This window comes from Equus przewalskii, chromosome 2 (assembly GCF_037783145.1).
Source record: "Equus przewalskii isolate Varuska chromosome 2, EquPr2, whole genome shotgun sequence".
Lineage (NCBI taxonomy): Eukaryota > Metazoa > Chordata > Mammalia > Perissodactyla > Equidae > Equus > Equus przewalskii.
This window is the reverse complement of record NC_091832.1, coordinates 57,243,605-57,270,058: the sequence shown is the minus strand read 5'-3', so window position 1 is coordinate 57,270,058 and position 26,454 is coordinate 57,243,605. Positions and strand designations below refer to the sequence as shown.

Here is a 26,454-nt window from a genome sequence, read left to right as displayed (position 1 = left end):
GCTCCGGGACAGCTGGAACAGGTCCTGGGCGTCTGCGGGTGGGGCACAGGTTTGGGAGGAAGGCACTTGGAGGCTCCTCAGGGAGGCTGGCCCAGCCTTGCCTCAGGGAGGCTTGGCCGCAGGCCTTGAACCACCCTGGGCAGGGCCCCAAGACTGTGATTTCGGTGGGGGGAGGAGAGCAGGAGAGGGACCGAGGGTGAGGTGAGTGGCCAGGTCACATGGGGAACGGGCAGCAGCCAGGCCCTGGCTTTGGGCCGCAGGGGCAAAGCCGGCTGGCGTGGTGTTGAGCTCTAAGGACTGAGTCTGGGGGTTGGGTCCCTGTGGCCAGCAGGCCTCTAAGTGGAATATGTTGGATTTCTCGGTTCCCCTATCTTGCTGAAATCAGTTTTGTTGTGATTGCAATTAATTAGTTGCTCACCTGTGGTCAACTTCTTGATTTCCTTTAGCGTCAGTGGTTGTATTACTCGTTCTGGTTAAATATCCTTTCACAATCTCACTTCCCAGATCCCGGCTCAACAGTGGCGACTAAACATTCAGAGTGGCCTGTTGTGTTATTTAGCTATCTAGCACCAGTCTATGATAGGAGAGCAGGGGAAGGAAACGCATCTCTCGAGTTCCTTCCAGATGCTGGGCACTGCTCTCATTTTTTTACAGGTGAGGCAGGAAATTGAGGCTCTGAGATGGTGGTGAATTGTCATAAGTCACACAGGTTGAGGTGATGGGTCCATGTCTCTGGCTGCTGTCTGTTCTTTCCCTGGAGAAGTGCCCTCGACAGTGTGCCTCAGTGCCTTGGCTTAGCTTCCCTGGCACATGCTGTATATCCATTTTGGTAAGCCAGTTTCAGCTCCTCAGCGCCATCCAGCCTTTTTTGCCTCAGCCACAGCACTCCTGGGGGATGGAAGCATTCTCCTTGGTTTTGGGAGAAATGCTCCAATCCTGGGAGAGCAGAGCAGAGTCTCCCAGAAGAAGGTGATAGAGTGACAGGGTGAGGAGCTGTCCCCCATCCTGAAACAGAAAACCTGTCTAATTAATTGAGGAGTCAGAATAAAGGGAAAAGTTGGGTTAAAAGTTGATCTTCGGAAACCTGGCACCTCCTTTCTGGCCAGAGAGACCTGTTCTTATGGGCCAGTCAGCCATCCTGGTCTTGGAACGAATTCTGGTATCCAGCTCCTGTTTCAGGTTTTTAAATGTTATCAGCCACTTGACTGTTCTGTTATCCCAACAGCACACGTTTCTTATCTTGTGACTTACAATTTCCAAGATTACAACTGATTTCCTGGTAGCTTAGGTTTTGCGTGGCTCCCCGATGAGACTTGGATTCCTGAGAGGTGTTTGAGTGGCAGCTCCATCCCTTCCCTCATCTGTCTGTCTGTTCTGGTTCGCTGTCTCTGGTTGACCCATCTTGTCTGCCTGTGCATGGTTTCTCATCTTTAATTCTGGACCTCACACTCCTAGCCTGGACCCCAGACCAGGGGACACCGTTCTTGGGCCCCTGCAGCCCTGTGTGCTCTGATTACCTGCCACGGAGGGGGCCGCTGCCTTTTGATCACCTGCTGATTCCAGCCAGGCAAGGCCCCAGGTGGCTCTCACCCTCCTCACACGCCCCACTGTCTGTTTGTTTAGCATCATCAGGGAATGTGATTATTCATTCAGATAACTTTGGGGTTCCAAATAGTTTTTCTACTTTAGCTACCTAAATGAAAAGAAAAAAAGTGGAGTCTGCATTTCTCTGCCTTCTTAAAGGAGCGAGAACGTGAGAGAACCTTTTTGGTGGTCTCGGGATTGGCGCCTCAGGCGTCATTCCTGCGCAGGCTCCCCTTTCTGGCCTGTGCACACTCAGGGCCTTTTGCTTGTGGGCCTTTGATTGTGAGGGTTTTTAAACTCTCACCTCCATGTTTTGTATTTTGGGGTGGTTCTTTTGTTGCTAGCTTGTGCTGTTCATGACTGTAAGGACCTCTGGTAGGTCCCTTCTTCCCAGTGAAACGCACACTTTCTTCCTCGCAGCACAGTGAGGATCAGACAAGGCAACGTAAAGGCGTCAGGGCTGTGAACTCCAGAGCCCCTATCCTGAGACCTGTCTTTTGCTGGGTCTTCCCTTGTGCAGAAGAGAGACCTGGACCAGGGAGGGGCCAGGAAAGCTGCAAATGCCACACTTCGCTAGCTTGGGCAACTCAGGGACCTTCTTGAGGAACCTCAGTTTTCTCAGCTGTAAAATGAGGATTATATTGTCCCTCTATATTTTCTTGAGTTGCTGGGAGGTTGGGAAAAAAAGGAAGCCCTCAAATGTGTGTATTAAGGTGAGTGTGGACCCAAGTGCCGTTCAAGCATTCATTGGTGGTTTGAGCAGTCCCTTAGAAGCTTATTCTGAAAACTGCCAGAGAGAGCTGCTGGCTCTCCTGGAGACATTCAGCTCCTTCCGGCCACTCTGAGTGAAGTGCCAAGTCAGCAGTCGTCCATCTCCCCACCTCCTTCAGGAACCCTCATGTAGTTTTAGCACAGTTCAAATCTGGTTTAAGCACGGTGCACACACCCACAGGTACACATGTGCATGTGTGCCCACCGCCCCCTCACATGTTCAGAACCAGTGCTGGGTGACCCTCCAGCTCACAGCACAGTTACAGGCACGCTGTTACTTGGACCTACTTCCTTCTATAGATGTTCTCTCCCTGTTTTCAAGAAGACACTACTGTCTTAGAACTGAGTTTGAACACGGTTTGAAACTCTATCCTTGCTTTTGATACCTCTGTCTTCATTTTAGGGCAAGCAAGCAGCAAGTATTATTTCTTATAACACATTATTTTTGAGTCTGGTGCTGTCCTCGCCTACGGGAATATCATCGATTTGAAATTATAAATCTGCTGGGATAAGCAAGATATGGTCTCTCCCCTCAAAGGGCTTACAGTCCAAGAGAGATGTAGTCCTATTAATCCTAGTAGGAATGGTTACAGAGTACTGAGCCCTAACTAGGTGCCACGTGCTGTGCTAAGAATTGTTTTGTTCCACGCAGAGCAGTGTGTGCATGACAGAGCAATGAACCAAGGGCGCTGGTGGTTTGAAAGCAATGGGGAGCTAGGTGTGAAAGCAGGGGAAGTGTATTTGAGTAGAGCTGTGAAAATGCTGTTCTCCCTGCCAGCAGAGCAAACAGAACCATTTCTTTTACTTGATTGAATGACTGTTGTGCAGTCAGACAACAAAAGTGTTTGTTGATCAGGGTCATTTATTATTTGCTGGAGAAAATTCAGTGTAACCACATCAGCTGACCTGTTTCTGTGGTCCATCTGCTGGAATATGAAAATAGCACTGCTATTTGGGGCCCTTATTTTCCCTCCCATTATTCTATTACACCTATTACAATAATGGGAAGGCTGGATGCTCACTTACAGGGGATGCTGTGGAGAGGGTTCTGGCCCTGCATGGGGCATGGGCAACCTTTAAGGTCCCTGTCAATTCTGAGAGTCTGTCAGTTTAATTTTACTGGTAATCTAAGCTATTATACATTGGTGCAGTGTAATCTGGTTTTTAAAAACCTTCAGAAGGAGATAATAATTAGGATGCCCTGAGAATCCAAATGGTCATTCTCTGAACAGCTGATTTAGAAATGATGGTATTGGATCAGTCGCTGATATGCTCACTGCTGTGTATCTTTAGCTTGTATTGTGAAAATCTACAATGCACACCACACATTTTAAAAATGGTATAACACAGCCTGATAAATAACTTGAGAGATCTAGAAGTTTTAGCTCAGGCCTTGGCTACTTTCAGAGAGGTTTGTATTCAAAGCCAGAGTCCTCTGGGAAGAAAAGGTCAATATATGCTCAGTGAAGTGAGTATTTTTTGCTTTTTCTAAATAAGCCCAGGAGAAAATAAGGCTTGAGAACCAGCAGGCAGCATTTGGCTGGTGATGATGGAGTGTGAGAACTTGCTTTTCCCAGAGTTCAAGGGTGACCTGCAACTGAGAGGACCCCAGACATATTTGCATATAACCATAGATGTGCTGCATATGTACACGGCAGCTCTCAACAGCGATCGATTCTGGCTAAGAATTGCTGAGAAATGAATTGTTTGGAAATCCCATTGTCCATTGAGTGCTGTCGTAAAGTAAGAGATGTGGTTTGCTGCAACATCTTGACCTTTGGATGAGCTTAGAACACCACACTGAAAAAAATTAAGTGAAAACTTTACAGATTTAAAAGAAAAAAATAGCAACTTTCTGATAAAAGATTAAGAATGTTATGTGAAATAATAGTGAAAGAACTGAAAACTCAAACCATTGATCTGTGCAGTGGTTACCCAGTGGAGATCATAAAATAGAAAGCTGAGGTTTAGTAGAGAACCTGAAACTCTTGGCAGAGGGTTGACGTCCTTCCCCTTGATCCATAAATTGTTCATTGAGAGGAAGCAGGCACCCAAGGTTTAGCACATGGGAGTCTTACTCTAAACTTCACTCTCCTCAGCTTAAAAAACAGAACAAAACAAAAACCATTAGTTTTGTAATGAATCACTGTGACTTATGACCTGTGTCCTAGAAGTGCCACTAGGTGATGTCATGGCTTGCTGCAGTGTCCCTGGGTGGGAGGAGAGAGCAGCCATTGTGTATGAGCGTGTGCACACACATGTACATGTGCTCAGACGTGGTTGTCCGGCAACAGTCACATGTCAAATAGCAATTTGCAACCCAGACCCACAGAGAGCATTTGTTTTCCTATTCTGCCTGTTCCAGTTATTTAACTGATGGCAGATGTCCTCATTAAGGACTCTTAGCACATCAGAATATGTTTGCTGAGCCTGGAAAAGGGCTAACCCTTTTTGGACATTGACCAAAATATGTATTCTAGGGTAGCCAACCCCTCCTATTGGTGACAGTGGTAGGGATGAGAAGAACAAGAGGGCTCAGGATCCCCTTAAAACTGTACATCAGCAGGAAAGTCTTTTTTTTTTTTTTTTGGCATGAGTTTATGTTTCAATCAAGGAATTCCTGTAAGTTGTGAATGTAACATCATAAAGTGGGATTTGGCTACATGTTGAAGCATTGTTAGTGTTACCCTGAGATGTTCCTTGATTTTGCTTTGCTGCATCAGAACCATATGGCATAGGGCCGGCCTCATGGCCGAGTGGTTAAGTTCATGTGCTCCACTTTGGTGGCCCAAGGTTTCACCAGTACAGATCCTGAGTGTGGACATGTCACCGCTCATCAGGCCGTACCGAGGCGGCGTCCCACAGGCCACAACTAGAAGGACCCACAAGTAAAATATACAACCATGTACTGGGGGGGTTGGGGGAGAAAAAGCAGAAATAAAAAAGAATGGCAACAGTTGTTAACGCAGGTGCCAATCTTTGAGGGAAAAAAAACCCAAAACCATATGGCAAATTAGGGGATGATTGCTTTATACAGACCATTGATAGCTCCGAAGAAAGAAACCAACGGAGGAGTGAATAGAAGGAGACATCAGAGAAGAGAGGTTTCAAGGAAGCTACAGATAGATTGATAGCAGCATGCTGGGGGGGATGGTAAGGACCCTCCATCCGAGCTGAACAGTAATGGGCAATCCTGGAAGGTCACTCTAGGGTCTAGAGTTACCTGGTTCCTCCTCCCAGCTGCACGCAGACGTCTGTAGGTGCTCGAGTTCACCTCTGAATCCCTGGAGGACTCTGTTGATTGTGTTCTCTCTGGAGCCATGTCTGTAATATCAGGATGAGTGTGCGGTGGACACAGGAGAGGCAGTGAATCACACCTGGTGATGCTGCTCAGCTTGCATTTAGTCTAGATTTGTGTTTTTTTCTTGCGTGCTATCAATCCCCAGTATGAACTTGGCTAAAATTTTCCTTAGCTTTTGGGATTGATTACAGTCTCTTTGTGCCCTCTCAGAGGGCAATTTGTGTATAAAGGTCTTCCCAAGCCACTAAATGATTAACAGTGACTTGGACTGTTACTTTAACATGTTTTGACTAAAACATTGACCTTTATTTTGTAGGTAGGAGGCTAAGGTGCAGGTGGAAGAGATTTTCAAGGAAGGAAAGTGCACGAGGAAATGGAACTAGAGACTCGCAGGACTGGGAGCTGTTTTTTTCCATTATGGTTCACTGACATAGGAAAAGAAAATACCATGTAGATGAAAAGCAGCTTAACTGAGTGTTTTATTTTGAGAGATCCTAGACCCACTGGAATAATGGCAGGATTGTAATCGTTGACACCAGACAGACATGAGTTCAGCACACAGGACTCAGGTTCCTAGTTGTGTACCCTCAGCATCCGAACCTCCCTGGGGTTCAGTTTCCTCATCAGAAATAAAAGATGGTGTTTCTCTCAAGTCGTTCTGAGGATTAAATTAGATATAATTTGTGAAAGTGCCCATTAGGCACTTAATAAAGGCAGTTTCCCTTCCTCCTTTCTCTTCTGCTTTTAAAAATTAAGATTTGGGTGGTCTAAAAATAAAGCAAATAATAAAATGCATTTCAGTGTGGAATTCGGGCAAGTTAAAGGAGAAAAGCCAGAGAAGGACAGGAAGCGCCCGTGGGACCAAGCCGGAAGAGGGCACGTTCCCCAACTCTGCAGATCCAGCAGGCTTCACAAACCAAAAAAAGTATTCTTTAAATTTAAAAAAAAAAAGGGTTTCGAAAACAGCATCAGAGTTTTTTAGCCAAATATTTCAGTCTCTCTCTGGAGACTGGAAGCCAGGAATTTTGGAAATGCTGCCCTTTCTTCATTTTTGGTGGTGGAAACCTCACACTTCCTGCTGGGGAGCGTGGGGGAGGCCGCCATGTTTTTGGTCAGGAAGAGGGCCGTCCTTTGAATGGATGGGTGCTGCCACCTGCTGTCTCCCCGTGGCACTGCGGCTTCACCTCTAGCTCTTCAAGAGCTCGATGAAATTAAGCCGAGAGTCAGGGCTTCTTATTTCTGGCTTGAGACTTCAAGGATCACGGTAGGTGACTGAGTTTTTCAAACCGAGTTAGCTTAGATATACATTTTTTTTTTTTTTTGTAGTGGTAAAGCATTTGCTCCCTACGTTTGTCTTCCTCTTTATTGTTATAGTAAAGCTTTCCCATGGTGTTACTGAGTATAAAGTCACTGGACAACTGAACAGGAACTCGGTAGGATGCTTTGACTTCGACCTTTTCCTACCTTTGCTTTGCTTTCTAGGGAATTCAGGATGGAGATACCATGTGATCTGATTCCAGCCCTGGAACCTCTGAGTAAAATACTTGTAAAAATGAGCCAAACCCTTTTCCTCAATATTTGCAACTTTATTATCTTTTAAAGGTATTTTTCCCACTCCTGTTTTGTTTTTGTGGAGATATTTGCTTAGCATACTTTGCTGGAATGACCGGGAAAGAGGCCAGGGTTTGGGAGATGTTGAGATGGCATGAGACCCAAACGAACCCCTGAGGTGTTTTTGGACAAGGGAAAAAGTGAAGGAGGTTTACGGAACTGTTCAAAGACAGTTTGAACCCATAGCTGTGGTGACAGTTTTCATCTGGTGTGAGTGCGGCCAGGAGGGAGAGGCGGGAGGGAGGAGAAATGTGGCTGGAACGGTCTCTGGACATGCCGAGCTTAATAGGCTGGGGTGGAGTTAGCCTGGTGGGCGTTCCAGGTAGGCAAATAGCATTGGTATTGAGGTCCATGAAAATCCTAGTATTTTATATCTGCCACAGCACTGCAGATGTGCTTTATCAGTTGCTCAAGTGGATAGTAACTGAATAAATGAGTAGGTGGGGACAGAGGACCTGGAACATCAGAGATCAGAAGTGTGCTAGGGGACCCAAAGGAGATGCACCGCAGGATGGCTGAGGAGCCACGAGCGCTCTGGAGAAGGCAGGCAGTGTGAGTTTGCCAAGTGCCGGGTCTGATCCCTCCCCTTCTGCTCGCAGACCCAGGCCCGGGAGCAGCCGGGCCCCTGGCAGGGATCCACCCCATGACCTGTGCTGGAGCAAAGGATTCATATTTGTGGTGGTGGAGGGACTGCAGAGTTCTGGCCTGTTTTTGTACGACCAATGGAAGTCAATTCTCAGAGAGGAGTTGGCAAGAATGAAGGTGGAGAGAAGGGCAGCTGGGGACAACGAGGGTACCGTTGGGGGTTGTGAGTACAAAGCTTGACCCTTCGGATGTTGGGCAGTACCTTGAAGCCAGTTTGTGACATAGATGGCAGAGATGGAAGTCAGTGGAGTCAAAGGAGATGAGGAATGGGGAAGTAGATGCCACAGGTCATGGGTCCCAGGCAGAGCATATCTGGAAAGAGGAGGGGGAGCATAGTGTAGTCCTGAGAAGCACACTTTGAAGTTCGCAGGTCTTGGGGTCCCTGACTTGGCCTTTTACCAGCTTTGACCTTGATCAAGTCTCTTAATCTCTCTGAGCCTCTGGTTTTTTTTGAGAGCAGAACAAGGCTGGATGCTAATGGTCCCTGCAGAATGCCAGAATGCCAGTACAGCACTTAAAACAGTCTAGCACATAGCAAACGCTCTTAAGTGTTAAGTAGGAATATACTGTCTACACATATAGAAGAGGTATTCGGAGGTGAGCCCTCCAAGTGACTTGGGGTTAGATCTTATTACCTAATGGGGAAAAAAAGGTACCATTCATCATCTTTTTAAGAATCTGAATGGTAAAGTCTAATACAGAATTAATAAGAAGGCTGTGCCCAAAATATTCATTCCCACTGAGGCTGGAACTAGATTGGACTTCATCATAATGATGCTCCTTTGCATTTCTGTCACGCTTTACAGGTTGTGAAGAGCTTCTGCAGGAATGTTCTCATTTGCTCCTCCAAGGTGCTGGTGAGGGGAGTGTAGGCATTGTGATGTATAGATGAGGAAACGCTCTGAGTGGGACTGACCGCGTGGCCTGAGGACAGATCTGTGTTTTCCCTGCGTCTCACTTGGCAGGTGGGGTGTGGGTCAGGGGAGGGATTTCCCACGAGCAAGCTTGTTGACTGATTCGGGTCACTGAGGGACCTATAAGATAGAGTTCCTCTTTTCTGGAATGGTGTAGGTGCCTGAAGGTCAAGGGGTGGCCCCTGATGGCCCTGCCCAGCCCTGGGGCTTGTTGAGTGCCAGTGTGGTTAGGACCCTCCTCCCAGGCAGGAGGATTTTGACTAATGAAGTGTCACACCAAGGTTTCCAGTTCTGATCTCCTCCCTAGCTCTTCCTCTCTATAAAATGCCAGGATAGCCCTACCCGATTTCCTGCTTTCTGGAGTATGACAAGTGGGGGTGCGTTGATGCCTCAGAGCATGCTGGAATGATGTGTGCCATTTGCAGAACAGCTCCTGTAGGTCATGAGATGAACGCACTGAGGCCCGGAATGGCCTTCCTTGTTCAAGTGACGGCTGTGGTCCTACGTGTCCCTCACCCCTGAGTGGTTAGTGGTCTGACGCTGGGTGCTGTTGGAGGTGGTGTGTGGGCAGCTCAGACACCTGGACTTGAAGTCAGGAGACCAGATCTCATTCAGGCCGTGGCCCCAACTACCTTTATCACTGTGAACAAGTCGCTTAAACTCTACGCATTAGGTTCCTCAAGTGTGAAATGAGGAGAGTTAACGTGGCTCGTTTTTGTGGCTCTTTGCAGCTTTGAAGCCAGTTGAGCTTCAGAATCTGTATCAGCAAATGTCCTCATGCTTTGACTTAGCCGTATCACATCTAGGAACTTGACCGAGGAAGTGGTTGTTGGTGTGTGTGCTGAGGTTGAGCTCAGAGATGCTCCCTGCAGGCAGAGCAGTTTGAACAGCGCAACACCGGATGTAGCCCTCAGGTCCAATACTAAGGGATTTGTTAAATTGGTGATGATACATCCACCCGAGAAAATAACTGTGTGGCTTCTAAAAGTGTTTTTATACAGTAACACTTAATGATAGAGTAAAACCTACACAAGATATCAAGTGAAAATTCACTTTACCCAACCATGATCCCATTTTAGTAGGAATGAAAGTATATAAATACACGTATAGAATAAAGCTTGGAATGCTATGTAGGCAATGTGGGTATCTCTGGGAGGCAGCTTCTTGAGTGATTTGTTTTTCTTTGTGCTTATTGGTATTTTCTAAATGTCCTACTCGGAATGGATATTACTTTTGTAAAGAGAAAAAATTGTAAAAGTTACTTTAAAATGCTTCATCTGTTTTAATGGATGCTCACGGGCTCCTGCTGCGTGTAGGGCTTCCTGATTCCTCCAGATAAAGACTAAAGGACTCCGTGTCCCCTTTGCCTCCCCAGGAAAGGCAGCAGCATGGCCACTGTGCTGTCCCGGCGCCTTGGTAAGCGCTCCCTCCTGGGAGCCCGGGTGTTGGGGCCTCCCGGGGCTGCCCCACCCTCGGAGCCTCAGGCGGAGCTGCTGGAGGGGGTGACTCCCCAGCCCTTCCTCGCCTCTAAGGACACTTCCTGCCAGGAGCAGCCCAAGGAAGTCTTCAAGGCTCCCAGCACATCAGGCCTCCAGCAGGTGGCCTTTCAACCTGGGCAGAAGGTAGGTTGATCCCTGAGTGGACAGGCGACTGATCTCCCCAGGCTTAGGGCTGGCAGGCCAGTGGTGCCCTGAATGACAGGCCAAAAACACTCTGGGCACCAGTTTGCACACAGACTTATTCCTTGCAGCCATGTGGGCCCTTGGGCAGTAGGCTTCTTGAGAGAATGAGCCGTCCTTAGCAGACCCAGAGCTCCTGCACGACAATGCTGTCTGTAGGAAAAGCTGGAAAGACCTGACATCTGATATTCTTGGCTTAGCCCTACTCAGAACCTCAGTTCGAGGCGTGGCCAGAGCTCAGTTTTTCTTAATCTGCATCAGTTTGCAACTTTACACAAACAAGGGAAAGAATCTCAGCTTTTAAGAGATAGATAAAGTTGTGTCTTTGAACTACCTTTAGACATTTTCAAGAGACAGAGGTGTTTGTGTAGTCAGAATGCCATTTAGATTTCCTTTTCCAGTGTTCCTCTCCTCGTGGCAGGGCCCAGTCATCGCCTGTGCCTGATACTCTCACTAGACCAGGTGGATGGGCTTCTCTCTCACTGCCTTCTCAAGGGCCAGTAAATAGAGACTCTGCCTTCTGTCTCCCTGCCAAGGCTTGTGTCGTTCAGTCCTCTCTTCCCACGAGGTAAGGCGACCTGCCAACCGCTATGTACCCTTTGAGAGAAGTCAGCCTGCTTCTGCACTTCTGCTATCTTGTTCCAGGCAGAGTGAGAATTCTCTGAAGGGAAAAATGCAATTTTTTGATGTAAGGCGTAAGGCAATTCAAAGCAATAGTTGGGAACCAGCAGATAAACAGGCCTTCAAAGGCAAGCAGGGCAAGAAATCAGAGGGATGGATATAGATTCCAGATTCATTTGATCAGAAAAATTAATCCATTTACATTTGAAGTGATTATTGATAGGTAAGGACTTACCGTTGTGATTTGGTTAATTGTTTTCTGACTGTTTTGTAGTTCCTTTGTTCCTCTCTTGCTGTCTTCCTTTGTGATTTGTTGATTTTTTTGTAGTCGTATGCTTTGATTCCTTTCTCTTTATCTTTTGTGTATCTACTAGAGGTTTTTGTTGCTTTGTGGCTACCATGAGGCTTATAGAAAACATGTTATAGTTAGAACAGTCTATTTTAAGATGATAACTTCAGTCCCATACAGATTCCAAGTTCAGGAAAAAAATCCCAGAAATGGACATGTTCACTTTCTCCAGCTAGAGAATTTATAAGGATCTGTTTGGGGAAGAACCAATCCAGTGTGGCTAGTCTGGGTGCCCAGGTGGGAAGCAGGTACCTGGGAGCATCTGTTTGAATTAAAGATGAGTCAGAGAATACAGTTTGTGGCAGGTGTATCCTGGCTCCCAGAACTTGGGGCACATGGGGTGAGACCTATCAATTGCTGATCACTGGTTGCTGTTTTTCTCCCCCCAGGTTTATGTGTGGTATGAGGGTCAAGAATGCACAGGACTGGTGGAGCAGCATAGTTGGGCAGAGGATAAGGTGACTGTCTGGCTGTTGGATCAGAAGTTACAAATCTGCTGCAAAGCAGAGGAGGTGTGGCTGGCCGAGTTGCAGGGCCCTATTCCTCAGGCACCACCTCTGGAGCAAGGAACCCAGATGCCAGCCTACAGGCCTGTCTCCAGGAACATTGATGTCCCGAAGAGGTTTGTGTGGAAGAACCTGGGCTCTGAAAGACAGGAGGGTGGTGAGGTGTGGGGTCGTGGGGTGCCTTGGGATGGGGAAAGAATGCATAAGTCCTAGGTGCCTAGCTGTCAAGATATTGGACAAATGGGATACAGAGAAGGCATCTTTTAAAGAAACCCAGAATGGCATCTTTTCTTCCCCAATTCTGTTATGAGTGATGTGTCTTCGGTTTGGCTAAAGGTTATATTTTTCCTCTTTTTATGCTTAACCTAAAATTTGTTCTTTGTTTTTCATGACAAGAGAGAGGGAAAAAATGGCTTAGATTTGACGTCCGCAAACTTGTTCTCAGTGGGCCAGATAGTAATTAATGTAAGGCTTTGTGGGCCAGAGTGCCTGTTGCAACTACTCAGCTCTGTTGTGGTGTGTGAAAGCAGCCACAGAAGTACATAGACAAGTGAGCGTGGTTGCACCCCCAAAAAACTTTACTTATGGATGCTCAACTTTCAATTTTATGTAATTTTCCTGTGTCACATGTCAAATAATATTTTTCTTTTGATTTTTAAAACCAGTTAAAAATTGTAAAACCATTCTTAGCTTGCAAGCCGTACAGAAGTAGGCGGCAGGCTGTGCCCACCCGCAGCCCATAGATTGCTGGCCCCTGGCTTAGATATTCAGAACCTTGATGTTGAATGAAGAATGTACATTTTGCTTTAGAATTTTATGATACGATTTTATTAGAATATACATTTATTAGAATATATACTAATTTTTATGTTGCATACTCTATGCATGTTGATCTTTCAAAATAAAAAAGAAGACCTGCCAGTGGAGATTGTCTTATATACAAGATGTGCAAGAAGTTAAGCCCCATTCCACCTCTTTCTGTGTTTCTCTGTGGTACTGCTGTTAGTGACAGTACACCCGGTGTCTTGAGACCAGACTAGAGTAACAGTATTTGTGATTGTGAATTCGGTGGAATGCTGGCAAAGAAGTTTTCTGTCCTGTGTAAATCGAAATACAAAGATCATACAAAAAAGAGGATGCTGATATGTTTAATATATTACTATACTTGGTTTAGCTGCTTCAAACCCAGTCACATATTTTAGTGCATCTGAATTGTAAAGAATGAATGAATACAGTCTTTGAAGTAGACAAGCTACCTAGAAATTTATTTCGGACTAACTTTTCATACTTTCGCATTAACTTAGAGATAGCTCTAGTTTCACTTCCAAATAATGTAACTTGATATGGATTTTTAAAAAATTGCACGTGAAATTTTATAGAACTTTGCTGTATAAAGCATTGGGAGATTTATTTTAGTGTTTCTGGTTTACTTGCTCATTGTCTTATGTAATAGGTTCTGTTGACATTCAGAAGCTATCAAAATTCCTCATTTTTGGGGAGGAGAGGAAAAGAATTGGTTAGTGTAATTGCTCCCTCTTAAACTTAAGTGTAAGACAAGGAAAGGAGGGTGATTTTAGTGCTTTCAGATTCCAGCGGGCGTCTTTTATGCCTATGCTTTATTTCATTGCTTTGACTCTTGTCTGTTTCCCCCAAATAAAATTCTCCATTTTAAGCTCCAGCGTCCGAGTTAGGGAGGGAATTCAGGGGAAAACGGAGCTGCATCAGGATGTCAGCAGTGGGATGGAGACCCTCCAGCTTCTATTGGGGTTGACTGATATTATAAACATAATTCAGAATGAGTGTTTTTCATGAAGAATCAGTAGAAACCTTCATGCTTGATTTAATTTATATTGCTTGAGCACACATTGGCTGATTGTAGTGGGGGCGTGGAGGGGGCAGTCTAGAAGTGTAAGATGATCGCGTGTCAGGAAGCAACCTTTGGCACTCACCCATTTGAATCCAGGAAGTCGGATGCAGTGGAAATGGATGAGATGATGGCGGCCATGGTGCTCACGTCCCTGTCCTGCAGCCCAGTCGTGCAGAGTCCTCCTGGAGCTGATGCCAACTTCTCTGGTGAGGAAGGGGGCCTGTGTGGGTTCTGGGTGCAGCAGAGGCTCAGGGCTGATCCCCTCTGCTTTGAGCAGCTAATTGCCACAGTCACCAGCCTACCAACAGGATCTCTGGAGTCTCTTCTCACGTGCACCTCAGATGGCTGAGTGATGTTGAGTTAGATGCTTCCATTCTTTTTCCTCAGTTTCCTCATCTGGGGAGAAGTTTCCTGGTGCATTGTGAAGATGATTGAGCATGGGACTGAGGCACACTGGCCACTGGAGTAAGTTCTTCTGTGGGAGTAAGTGAATGAGGCACTTCGGTGGGGGCCTGAGCAAGGCCAGTAGAGGAATATTTAGTTCACAAAGGCAGAAACTTACTAAATGGTCCTCTAGTGGCCTCAGAAAATTCATGTCCCCATTCCAAGTGCCTCAGCCTTGTAAATTAATGAGGGCCTACAGGCCAAGGACCTGAACTAAATGAGCTGAAGTCTAAAATAAATCTGAATGCTTAATACAAACCAAGAGTATGACTTCAAAGCAAATTTATGAACTAAAAGAAAAATTCTTCTAGTGCGACCCCAAAATCCATTATCAGTAATCTGGGAGGAAGAAGGGTTGCTGGATGTTAGTTGTTTGATGAGGCTGGTGGTGAACCTGGAGTTCTTTTTGAAATTCCTTATAGGGCTGGCCTGACTTACTCCCAGGGAATAACTTTTTCATGGGTGAGATCTAACCGGATTGCAAGCTACTTAAAAGCTTGTAGGAAAGTATGGAAATAGCTTGGAGCACATAGCAGGAGGAAGGTGGCCTTTACAAGTATCCCTCACAGTCATCTCCTAGATAGAAAGTACGTTTAGAGGTGTGATAAAGCAAACTTACTTATTTCGCCCAAAGCCTGTGGTCAGTGACTAGGCTGCTGGAGTAGTCACTGTAGTCTGATGGCACCTGGTTGTGCAGCATAGTGTTGCACACCTGCTCTCTTAGCACTTGGGAGCTACACAAGCAAAATGCAGAGGAAGGAGTCAGTTTTAAAGTTCTCAGGAAATTCTGCAAGTTTAAGAGATCCAGGAAGTTGGTCAACAGAAGGAAGATCCAGGAAAGAGTCACAAAGGGAAAGAAGCATTGACTCCAATTCCCATCAGGTTATGTGTGTATAACACGTGCATACATGTTCACACACACCCCAACAAAACACGCCTTAACTGATACTAGGCCATTAAGTCCCTTTTTGACAAAAAATTGTCTATTAAAGATTTTTTCCATTACAGTTTATTTCTGATCTTATGGTTGAAGTCAGTGGAAAAATAAGGCTTCCTCGGCAGCTGACTATATTGAAGTATTCTGCGGGGTGAGGTCTGTACAACAACCCAAACCTTGCTGTCATCATGGATTCTTTCTACACAGAAACCACCTGCTCCCTTTGGAGTTGTTAGGATGGCTCTGCGCGTTGTGCGTGTGTGTAAAGAACAGAGGGAATGAGGCCTATTTCTTAAAGGCTCACCGTGAACTCCCCTCCTGTGCGTTTGCAGAGGAGCACTTTGTTTCTATGCTGTAGAATTCCTATTTCCCCTGCCCTGGAAATCTTATCTAAGGTAGAGTCATTTATGTTCACCTGATAGCTTATGGATTAATTTGTGATACTGACTTCTTGCTTTGTTTTATGTTTTTCATCCTTTGTGTGCTACTTTGCCACCTTCAGCCTTTGGGCCATTTGCACGGTTCCTTGTGGAAGGCTGCTGTGATGTAGGCTTTGCTGCGGTTTGACCTGCCCTCTATTTCCAGAGTGCTGATCACCTAGATGGAGCATTCTCCTCCTTGCCCTTCTCTCCCAGATAAGTTTCCCGAGTGGACAGGTGTGGACCCTTGACCTGTTGACCCTTTAGTGACTCCTGAATTCTTTTTTTTTTGAGGAAGATTAGCCCTGAGCTAACATCCACTGCCAGTCCTCCTCTTTTTCCTGAGGAAGTCTGGCCCTGAGCTAACATCCGTGCCCGTCTTCCTCTACTTTATACGTGGGACGCCCACCACAGCATGGCTTGCCAAGCAGTGCCTTGTCCGCACCCGGGATTGGAACCGGCGAACCCCGGGCCATTGAAGCGGCACGTGGGAACTTAACCTCTGCACCACGGGGCTGGCCCTGGCTCCTGAATTCTTACCTGAAGGGCTCCCTTATTTTAAGCGCCATGTGTAGATGTCGTAAACTCTTGGTTTCCAGGAAGGGGAAGTCATAGCTTTGAGGCTTGTCAGTGATACTTGGGGAGGGGAGAGTTCATCCAGCCCATTCCGTTTGGGTGGGCTTCCCCTGGCGTGTGAAGTTGGATTAAGGACAGCCTGCACTGGAAACATGGAATGCTGGGAGCCTAGATTAGCCTAGAAGCGGTTTGGAACATAGAGCAGGATGAGAGAAAAGCAGTCGAGTTTTTGTGCTGGCCACAAGGGCTGTGGTAGTCGATCTCTGAATCCAGGAACACCCCATGGAACACCCGCCCGTGTTGGGAGATGGGTCTTTTGGGGACTTGGCCACCATACCTGTGCATCACAGTGCTTTTTCCCCCTTCTCTTGCCATTTCCGTGTATCAGAATTTCAGACTCTCCTATACTGTAAATGGATTCACGGCCTAGGCATGGAAGAGTCTGGGTTGGGCCTAAAGCAGTCTGAAGACAGGCAATTTAAAAACTGAAAATTTCACGCATCTCCTGGTGATCTTCCTGTTGAGACGCTGGGAGGAGGGCAGCGGGTTCAGGGCCATGTCAGGCGTGAGGGCTTCCTGTCGTCTGGTGATTAGTCTGAATCACTCTCAGAGCCTACCTTTCCCTCTCCAAACGTGTTACTTCTGGCTAAAAGTGGGAGCCACGTGGGCTGCAGCTCGCTCTGCTAGATGTTATTCCTCCTGTAAGAGCCAAATGGTTTCTTTTTGCACACAGGTTTTGGTGTATTTGCCTAGGTTTAAATTATCGAAAGGCATTTTTCAAGAAAGCTGGTCCACAAGCTCTGAACTTGGCCTTTCCATCCCACAGCGCTGTAGGGAGAGCTTCCTGAGTGGTACCCGGCACGCTGTGTGTGCACACTCTCACCCACTTGTTAGACCTGGAGGCTGCAGGGGCTTTTCTCCTCCCTTCCCCACTCTCCTCCTGCTTTCTTTTAACATATAAAGTGAGAAATACGTTTTAATTAGGTTCTCTTTCTGTTAATAATACACAAAATGAAGTTGCAGCGTGCGTTGCTTCGTCAATGATTAGCAACATGGCCGTGGTAGGAAGTGTCCACTAGAGCAGACCAGGGCTGCCCATGGAGACTGCTGCAGTGAACGGGCCCACTCCTCATCTTACCAAAGCTCAGAGACGGAGGGTCCCTCCCACTGTCCCCCCTTGCCCCCAGAGTGGCAAAACCAGCCAGAGCCAGAGCCGGGAATTGGCTTCAGGAGCCCAGACTCCAAACGAGAATCTCGTGGTCTCCCACCTGGGCTGGCCGTGCCAGAGCCGTGCCTGGGGACAGGCCCGTGAGCGTCCTCTGTCTTCTCTCTGGCCAGCTTCCCGCGCGGCCTGTGACCCGTGGAAGGAGAGCGGGGACGTGTCCGACAGCGGCAGCAGCACCACCAGCGGGCACTGGAGCGGGAGCAGCGGCGTTTCCACCCCCTCGCCCCCCCACCCCCAGGCCAGCCCCAAGTATTTGGGGGACGCCTTTGGTTCTCCCCAAACTGATAATGGATTTGAGACCGATCCAGACGCTTTCCTGTTGGATGAACCAGCTCCACGCAAAAGAAAGGTACAAAGTATGGTATGAGGGTGAACTCGGGCAGGAGGGTTGGTGAGGGGCCGGCCAGCCAGCCAGCTGTGGAGGGGAGGGGCCCCCGCAGGCCCCAGGCCTTCTCTGGCTCCATCCCCTTTCAGTTTCCCTTCGTGGCTTCTGATCTCATGATAGTCCCAGGAGCCTAATGGAATCTTTAGTGCTCTTTAATGCCACTTCCTTTTCCTTTCATCTCTGCCCCAGTCTCTGCCTTCTTTTCCCACACTCCTACAGAGGCCTGTGTGTGAGAGGCCTCCGGTGGGGTCTTCCTACAGTGCCAGGCACTGCTGCTGGCCACCAGGACCATCTCCTGGGTCCGCGCTCTCTGCCTCTGCTTGTCAGTTTCTCTGGCCCCAGAGAACCTCTTCCGCAGGGCTTTTTGTTGGGTTCTGTTTGAAGGCAGTGGAAGTTCCCACTGGGTGAGGGTGAGAGGGGCATGAGGGAGAGGAACATACTCCGATTATCCGTCTTCCTTCCTCCTAGAACTCTGTGAAGGTGATGTACAAGTGCCTGTGGCCAAACTGTGGCAAAGTCCTGCGCTCTATTGTGGGCATCAAACGACACGTGAAAGCCCTCCACCTGGGGTAGGTCTGGAGCCCAGGGCCGCTGCCAAGGGTGCCGTTCAGGTGTTCCTTCAGCCTGCTGGCTCCCCATGACCCACAGCCTGGAATGCTTCCAAGAGAATGGCTTGCTGAGAACAACACCTGGTGCCTATCCCTGACCCCTGTGCCCAGCAAGATAGCCCATTGGGAAGAGATCTTTGCTGGGAAGGGAGGACCCTCCCGTCGTGGTGAATGGTGATGCTGGTCATGGGAAGGGAGCTCCATCCATCTTGTGGATTTTGGTTCTCAGTAGAAATAGGGTAACTTGGTGAGACCCCATTGTGAGTTCCGTACCTCCCTCCCCAGGGAGCTGGGGCTCCATTAGCACTGACCCCCTGGAGCCTGGGCTTCTTGTGGCAGAGGAATCTGACTCACACCCCTCTCCCTTGAGGAGAGAGCGTGACCGCAAGTAGGTGAGGCCCAGAGAGGACCCATGGCAGAGCTCAGAGGCAGGTGACCCCTCGGGAGGAGACACTCGCACACGTTCTGTGTGAGAAGCCCTCAGTGCCAGTAGGCACAGCTCCCATTGCTGTGAGCATGTAACTCCTGCAGTGCTGCATCCGGAGCTGGTCTCCTGGGCCTTCTCCTGGGCTCCTTCCCTGGCTGGCAGGGTGGCCCCGAGCAAGTACTCCCTTCTGTCCCTTGGTTTCCCCTGTGTTTGAACTTGTCCCTGATCATCACCACATCTCCCTCCCACACAGGGACACTGTGGACTCCGACCAGTTCAAGCGGGAGGAGGATTTCTACTACACAGAGGTGCAGATGAAGGAGGAAGCTGCTGCTGCTGCTGCTGCTGGCGCCCCGACAGCTGACCCAGCTCCCACCCCCGGGGTGACCAGCCCGCCCCTTGCTGTTCTCCCGCCGCCTCCTCCCAAAGCCCAGTCCTCAGGCCCGGAACACCCTGGCCTGGAGTCTTACCTGCCCTCTGGTGCTCTCAGCAAGTCAGCTCCTGGCTCCTTCTGGCACATTCAGGCTGACCATGCATACCAGGTATGGGGTGGGGGCACGTTGGGGGCTCGGCCTTGTGGTCACGAGGACAGTCAGTGTCTGACCTTTCACCAGCCAACCTAATCACAGGCTGCTGACCGCCAGGATTGAAGGCCGAGCCCTTTAGCTAAATTGCTCATCTCTAGCTTCTAGAAGGAAGAAAAGAAAAATGACTTCACATTCAATAAATGTGGGAATTCCAGGGTTCTACGTCAGTCGCTTTCATGAGTGGTTACTAGAAATCTGGCTGACTCCCTGAGTTTTACAGGTTGTTGGGTTTGGACTAGGGAATTGCTACTTCTCTGGTTACAAAAGGGGATGGAGTAGTGTATTTGGGCTTCCCAGAGCAAATCCCTAGTTCCTAGAATTGTGTTACATTAGCAAGCAGTCCAACACCCATTGTTGGAATGAGTGTTAAGCTTTGGGCTATGATTTTCAGATAGAATAAGACATAGTCCCTGACCTTGTGAAGTGCATGGTTTAGCTGGAGAGAGAAATGAATATGTAACTATGATTAATTGTAACAAATAGTTAAAGTGCCTTATTAGAGGCACAAGAAATTGTGGGTACAGGAAGGACCAAGCCATGCCCACGTGATTGGGAAAGTTGTCCCGGAGTGGGTGGCATTTAGGATGGTCTTCACTGCACACTGTAGGTAAATGCACAGCTTGCTGTGTGCCAGTTTTTCTTAAAATCCTTTTGTGCCTACAAGTTGGTTTTATCAGACTCTAGGCTGATTTGCAAGTTAGTAATTAAAAAGAAGTGCTTTCCATCAGAAAGCCGTTACAAAATGAGCCAGCTCTCCTTCTCATTGGAATGAGTGGCTGCTTTGCTATTTCATGTTTGGCCAACTTCAGGTGGCCTTTCAGGCAGCTGGCTGACACTATGAGATGGGGCCTGGAGAGTGTGGCTGTGTTTTTACAAACAGACCTAAACCCAGACACCCAGGAGAGTGTTGCTACTTCCAGTGCTTGCCTGGGGAGACCATACCCTTAGTGCAGCTTGGAAGGCTTCTGGACTCCTTTGGGGAACTGCCTATAGCGTATTCTTGGTAGGTGATCCAGCCAAGAAGTTAATCTGCCATGGAGGTTAGGTCATGAGGCTGCTCCATAAAGCAGCTCTGAGAGAAGGGTTTCAAAAAATAGATTGGAGCCTGAGACGAGGACACGCCATAGAGCTGAATATCTGCTAGTTCTATTGGGAAGAGCATTCTTGTCTATCCCAGCATTTTCGGGTCAGAGAGACACCTTCTGCTGGGGACTGTGAAGTTACAGGGAAGATGGGTGGACTTGAGAGCTCCCTGAGCTGGAACCAAGGCCGACACGCTGTCGTCTCCTGCAGGCCCTGCCGTCCTTTCAGATCCCCGTGTCGCCACACATCTACACCAGTATTAGCTGGGCTGCCGCCCCCTCCACGGCCTCCTCCCTCTCTCCGGTGAGTGTGCCCGTGTCCAAGCCTCAGCACGTCTGGGGGCCCTGGAACAAGCCAAGGGTTCTTCCATCTCCCTGCACTTGCCTCCAGCGCCCAAAGGTCTTGAAGGTCTCCACGCACTCTCCCCCTTGCCCAGCAAGGTCACAGCTCCTCTTAGAAGGAAGAAGGAGGGTACTCGCGGAGTACCTAGATCAAGCAAATTTATTGCCAAGAAAATCATGAGGCTAGGCCAGAGTCAGTGTTCTACTTAGCCCTGAGTGTCTGTGGGTGCTTGTTAAGGTTTTAATGCTGGGAGAGGAGCAGGGAGAGAATGTGGGAAATCTGGAGAGGAAGAGGGTGAGCAAGAAAGAAGATAGGAGGTTTTGGGGGCTGTAGCGGGTGATCAGAAATCTCAAGGCCACTGTGGACCAGCGCCTTAGGATGCTTGCCTCTGAGCTAAAGAAAATTGAAGTAATTTTGAACCACACATTGTGGGTCCTAGTCTTAAATATCTCCCACAGGAAGCTATCACACTTTGTAAAACCTAAGTGCCCGAGGGTGCCATTGGGGCGCTGCGATCCCTCTTTTTGTTCCACGTATAGTGACTCCATCTCAGTTCGCAGGGAGCAGCCCATGAGGTGGCCAGGTCCAGTGGCTCCCCTACCCACAGCCCCTACACTGTCGCCAGCCTGGCTTACAGGCCTGCGCTTCATTCTCCACCCTCCCTTCCTGACCCGGCCCCTGTGCGCCTCTCGCTGGAATATCCTTCCAGAGAGGGTGTCCTGGAGTCCTGGCACAAGGAGGGCCTCGGCAAGTGGGGCCGACTGTCCCGTGGGCTGGTTCTCTCACCTTTCACTGCTGCTCCCGTGCTCACGGCAGTGCTTGCGGCCCCTCTCTCATGCCCAGGTCCGGAGCCGGTCGCTAAGCTTCAGCGAGCCCCAGCAGCCACCACCTGCAATGAAATCTCACCTGATTGTTACGTCTCCGCCCCGGGCCCAGAGCAGCGCCAGGTGAGACTGGCCACTTCCATGGCCTCCTTTCTGGCTTCTGTCCCCGACATCTATACTGCAAGTGTCCCCCTGACCCTGGTCTCCAGGGCAGGTCCCTCAGGGGAGCCCAGCTGGAGGACACCCTGGACGCTGGGGGAGGCTTCCAGTCCTCTGGCCCTTGCAGCGTCGGCTTGTTCACACAGCTTCGGCCTGGCTGCTCTCCAGCTCTAAGCACCAGCGCGTGACTGCACCCTCATTATTCTCTTTTGGCAGGAAAGCCCGCGGGGAGGCTAAGAAGTGCCGCAAAGTGTATGGCATTGAGCACCGGGACCAGTGGTGCACAGCCTGCCGCTGGAAGAAGGCCTGCCAGCGCTTCCTGGACTGAACCTGTCCAGCCGGCTCGGCCTCTTTGCTCCTGGCCCTGACTGCAGCCAGATGACAAAAGGCAGACGCGCCACAAGCCCTCAGCAGAAACCTAAAAGATAAAGAGCGGGCGTTGGGAGTTTGGGCTCTATGGGCTAAGGTTTAATACTTAAAGCATTTTTCCCTCCCTTGTGGGAACATTTCATTTTTTAAAAAAAGAAAGGAAAATACTTTTTTCCCCTAAAATAGGAGAGAGCCAAAACTGACCAAGGTTATTCTGTAGCGAACCAGAGACCAAAGAATTAATTACTCTCGCTTTCCCACATCCCGTCTCTGTAGGGGATTAGTTTGTACGTATCAAAAGAAGGAACAGCTCGTTCTGTTTCCTGCTGAGTTGGTGAATTCTTTGCTTTCTCAACTCTTCCAGAAAGGACTGTGAGCAAGATGAATTTACTTTATTTTAAAAAAGAGTTTCTGGCTGATGACTCAGAGCAGGACCTGCCGCGGATGGGGTGGGCAGAGTGGGGGTATCTGGGCGCTTTTTAAGGTGCCGCTGGCCCCTCTTCTCCGCCTGAATCTGGGAGAAGGGAGAGCTTGTCCTCACCAAGCAGCTTCCATGGAAGTAAAAGGAGAGCCCTTTCTTGGTGACGACTGTTTGAATCTGGGTTTCCTCAGACGTTGGGTTGCATCCCAACAAATATTGTATGGCTTCTTCTCAAAGCCCAGACTAATAGGTTTTTAAAGACTGTCCCCAAATAGCTGAGCCAAAAGGCTAGTCCAAATTCCCTTCTTGAAATGTGGCAGTTAAACACTACCTTGATCATCCTTTCCTCTTTCCTTGAGGAAAAAGTAGAGGGTTTAGTATCTGTGAAAGCTCTCCGCTGTTAGCTGAGTGAGTCGACTCCCTCTGACGTTCCCTCTCTCCAGTTATGGAATGACACCTCTAAAACACTTTATTTTCTTTTATAGTATATTCAGAAGCCTTTATCTGATTAAAGTTCCCTTTTTTCGATGAGAGACCTTGTGGTAGGTTCCTCTTTGTCTCTGGTTTCACCAGGGATTTTCCCATTTCCCTCCCAAGGCTGCAGGTGGGGCTGGCATGGGAGAGGGAGAGAGAAGAGAAAGATGGAAAGGTAAACGGCAGCGTGGCCCTAGGAAGGAGAGGGAATTGACAGGTGGCTGATTGTTCCATTGGCTCACCTGCTTCTTTGGGGGCAATCTGATCTTCTTCCTAAGGTGACAAGTAGGACCAGACTCTTGGGTCAATGCAAGAAGGTTCTTCTTCTTTTTTTTTTTTAACCAGTGTTGGTCCAGTCCAAGTGATGAGGAGGGTCAGTTTGATTCAGTGTAACCTTCCCAGAGACGTGTTGAGCACCATTTCTTGCCTGAGGGTGGGATGGGGAAGGTTAAAGAGTCCTGGGGAGCTCCTGTGATGAGGAGCTGGGGTTGGATTAGCAGTTCCTGGTGCTTCAGCCCCTGGTGTTTCTGGAGACCTTGGGAATTGAGAGGAGCCTGAACTGCGCTTGCTTGGGAGGTAAATAGGCAGAGCTGTGCTTGATGAGCAGGAGGGAGATGGAGCGGGCGTTCAGTGCCATGTTAACCAGTGATTAATAAAGCCTGGGCGCACTGAGCCCCGAAGGGAGGACACGGTTTTGTGTGGGAACCTCACCTTTCTCCTAAGCGTGAGTTGTTTGGGGATCCTCAGGGCCTGCTTGAAGGTGACCACCCTCCCAGCTGTCTTGGGTACCAGTCCTGGACCTATGTCCCAGATGTCAGGGGCTCAGGGAATCCCACCAAGCCACCTCTTTGGGGGGACTGGGCAGCAGCGTCCACCCTTGGCTCTAATCAAGGCCGTCCTCTTGGTCCCAGGTGGAAATAGCTGCCTGTTGAAGCTCCTTTGACTACTTCACATGGGGAATGCACAGGTGCTTTTCAGCCCAGGACTTGCTGAGTGTTAGAAAACCTGCAGACCTGCTCGGGGCCTGATGTTGTGAAGGGTGATAGTGACCTAGGTTTGGTGACAGAGGGTAAGACGCTCTTATGATGGGTGTCTTTGGTGGTGACGGGGTATATTTTTATAACTTAGTAAAAATTATGTGGAATCTGTCCCTTGGTAAAGCTGGAAGCCAGGCCAGCAAGAGGTGGCCCAGGGTTCTTCCTCCTGTCTCTTCAGCCTCCCTGAGAATTGAAAGAGGACAGCAGGTTGTTGCCTGTCTTGACCGTACTGACTTCCCACAGTGTCCCCCTTGAGGTCTTATCGGTGAGGGGCAGGAGCGTGGGGACTAGGGGAGTCTGCCCAGTGGTGTCTCCCCTTCCCTTCTCAGTCAGGGCTCCTGCTGGTTCTCGTCTTTAGAGAAGCTGTGTTAATTTTTCCCCTCGGTTTGGATCATGTAGATATAACTGGATATATAAAGAGATTTTCTCTAAGTGAGGTAGGCTTTTCATGTTATTGGTACACAGGGCAGAAAAGGAAGAGAGAAAGAAGAAATAGATGAAAACAATTTAAAAGCCGAGGTGGTTTTGTTATTTTTTTGTTTTGTTTTGGTGCAGCTTTCCCTGTCTGCATTTGCGCCTCTCTCCTTTTTGGTGGTGGTGGTGGCCTCCTCTGGCCTCGCTCCTCCCGCTCCTCCATCTTGTGGCTGTTGTGTTGGTTCTTGACGTGTGGTCTGTCCTTGGGGTGGCCCCATTTGTTTCTTCTCGGAGGGCGGGGTGGTTTGTGAACTGATCCAATGATCATGCCTATTTTCTTCATCTCTGTATCTCTCCCGACTTCCCAGCCCACCTGGGCAGCAACATTTGCTAGAAGGTAAGATGCCACAGGTGTGCGTTTGAAACTAACAGGACTGATTTTCCAAGCAGTTATTTTGGGAAACTATTCCAGTGATGTTACCCTTATTCAAGAGATTTCTTGGCATTACCTCGGAGTCATGTGGTGCCTGCGTTGAGCAGCCTTAATGATGCTGAGTCTGCACCCATGCTCATTCAGGGCAGAGAGAGTCCAGCGAGTAGTGTCTGTGGTCTGGTGCACGAGGCCTGACTAGCGAGTGAAATAACTTGGATTTAGTTATGTGACTTTTATGCTGGCTGTGAAAGCAACTTTGTAATTTCAGAGAGCGTTTTGAGCAGCATCCGCATAGTGATAGTAAGCCTATAGCTTGACTCCTTGGAGGACATTATTGATTTGGATGTGGAAGCTCTTGAAGAAATCTGTCCTGTTACTTTCTGGTCCTCTCGGGTTCTGACTTTACTAGGGGCAAGGAAAAAGAAAAACAAAAAAAAAACTAGAGAAGAGGGAGATAAATCCCATCTGTGAATTTGTCTTAATAATTGGCGCCTTTTCCCCAGCTGTCTTCCAAGTATTATTTTTACTGTTAAAAAAATTTTTTTAAAAATGTGAAATGTAATGTTTTTACAGCAACAATATGAAATATATTTTATAAGGAATAAAATGGTACATTGTCTGATTTAATGTGTGCCTGTCCCTCTGCCCCTCCCCTTGCAAAGGATAAGATTATCATTGTCCTTAGTGTTAAACAAATGATAGCATGTGACACTGGGAAACACTAGGTGACATCACCAGGGACCAGGCCAAGCGCTTACACGGATGACCTAAATGACCATATGAAGGAGTGCTATTACTCCCATTGACAGAGGAGAGAGTGAGGCACAGAGGTTAAGTAACTTGCCCAAGGTCATAAACTGGGCAATAATGGCACTAGGATTGTAGTCCAGGCAGTAACTATTTTCTATACTGCTTGTACTGACAATCGGGAGCATGTTCTTGGCCATATTCCTGAGTTTGCTGGGGAGTGGGCAAGTGACTTAGGAGAAAATACATCACACTTTACTTATGGAATGCATTCTGACCCTAGGGAGCAGCTCGGGCCACTCCTGAATTCCTTGATTCTGTGTACTGTGCTGGCCCAAATGGCTAATTTAAAAGCTGGCCTAGGTGGGCAGGGTGTTGGAAGCAGAAAGCAACCCTTGCAGCACTGGGACTGCTTTATGCAATTTCAGCTTCTAGGACCATGGTGCGTCTCTGGGCACGGCTTCTAGGGACCCCCCCAACAGTGCCCGATAGTGAAGGTGATGCCACTTTGAGAAGACCCGGGAACTTGATCACAGCAGAAGTCGGTCAAGCTCAGCAGCCTGTAAAGCGGGTGTGGGAGATTGTCTTTGGCCTTGTTCCTTACCTTGGGGTAGAACAGAGGGCTTCTTTCTCCCACTTCCTTTGTCCTTCCTCACCCCATCTCTCTAAGAAAGTCCCAAATGAATCCACTGCTC

General features: G+C 48.4%; 1 protein-coding gene and 1 long non-coding RNA gene across 9 annotated transcripts in view; one reads left to right on the top strand and one right to left on the bottom strand.

Annotated features, from left to right (window-relative positions):
- ZNF395 (zinc finger protein 395) overlaps nt 1-25,634 on the top strand; it is a 42,434-nt gene extending 16,800 nt beyond the window's left edge. For 5 of the 8 annotated variants that reach the window (XM_070611360.1, XM_070611362.1, XM_070611366.1 and 2 more), the window contains exons 2-10: nt 10,202-10,448; nt 11,865-12,097; nt 13,945-14,054; nt 17,563-17,798; nt 18,303-18,403; nt 19,123-19,411; nt 20,750-20,842; nt 21,725-21,828; nt 22,081-25,634. In XM_070611360.1, the coding sequence (XP_070467461.1) occupies nt 10,215-10,448; nt 11,865-12,097; nt 13,945-14,054; nt 17,563-17,798; nt 18,303-18,403; nt 19,123-19,411; nt 20,750-20,842; nt 21,725-21,828; nt 22,081-22,192 (1,512 nt within the window). In that variant the 5' untranslated portion in view covers nt 10,202-10,214 and the 3' untranslated portion in view covers nt 22,193-25,634. Of the gene's footprint in view, nt 1-7,138; nt 7,259-7,409; nt 8,076-8,718; nt 8,878-10,201; nt 10,449-11,864; nt 12,098-13,944; nt 14,055-17,562; nt 17,799-18,302; nt 18,404-19,122; nt 19,412-20,749; nt 20,843-21,724; nt 21,829-22,080 lie in introns of those variants that run through there. The other 3 variants (XM_070611365.1, XM_070611364.1, XM_070611363.1) reach the window with 3 other exon arrangements.
- On the bottom strand, nt 14,151-21,805 carry LOC139082037 (uncharacterized). The gene is made up of 5 exons (XR_011537700.1): nt 21,668-21,805; nt 20,924-21,025; nt 19,340-19,557; nt 14,912-15,026; nt 14,151-14,323 (listed from the first exon to the last, which is right to left on the bottom strand). It is a non-coding gene; the product is annotated as an uncharacterized lncRNA (long non-coding RNA).
- Nucleotides 25,635-26,454: the final 820 nt, after the last annotated feature.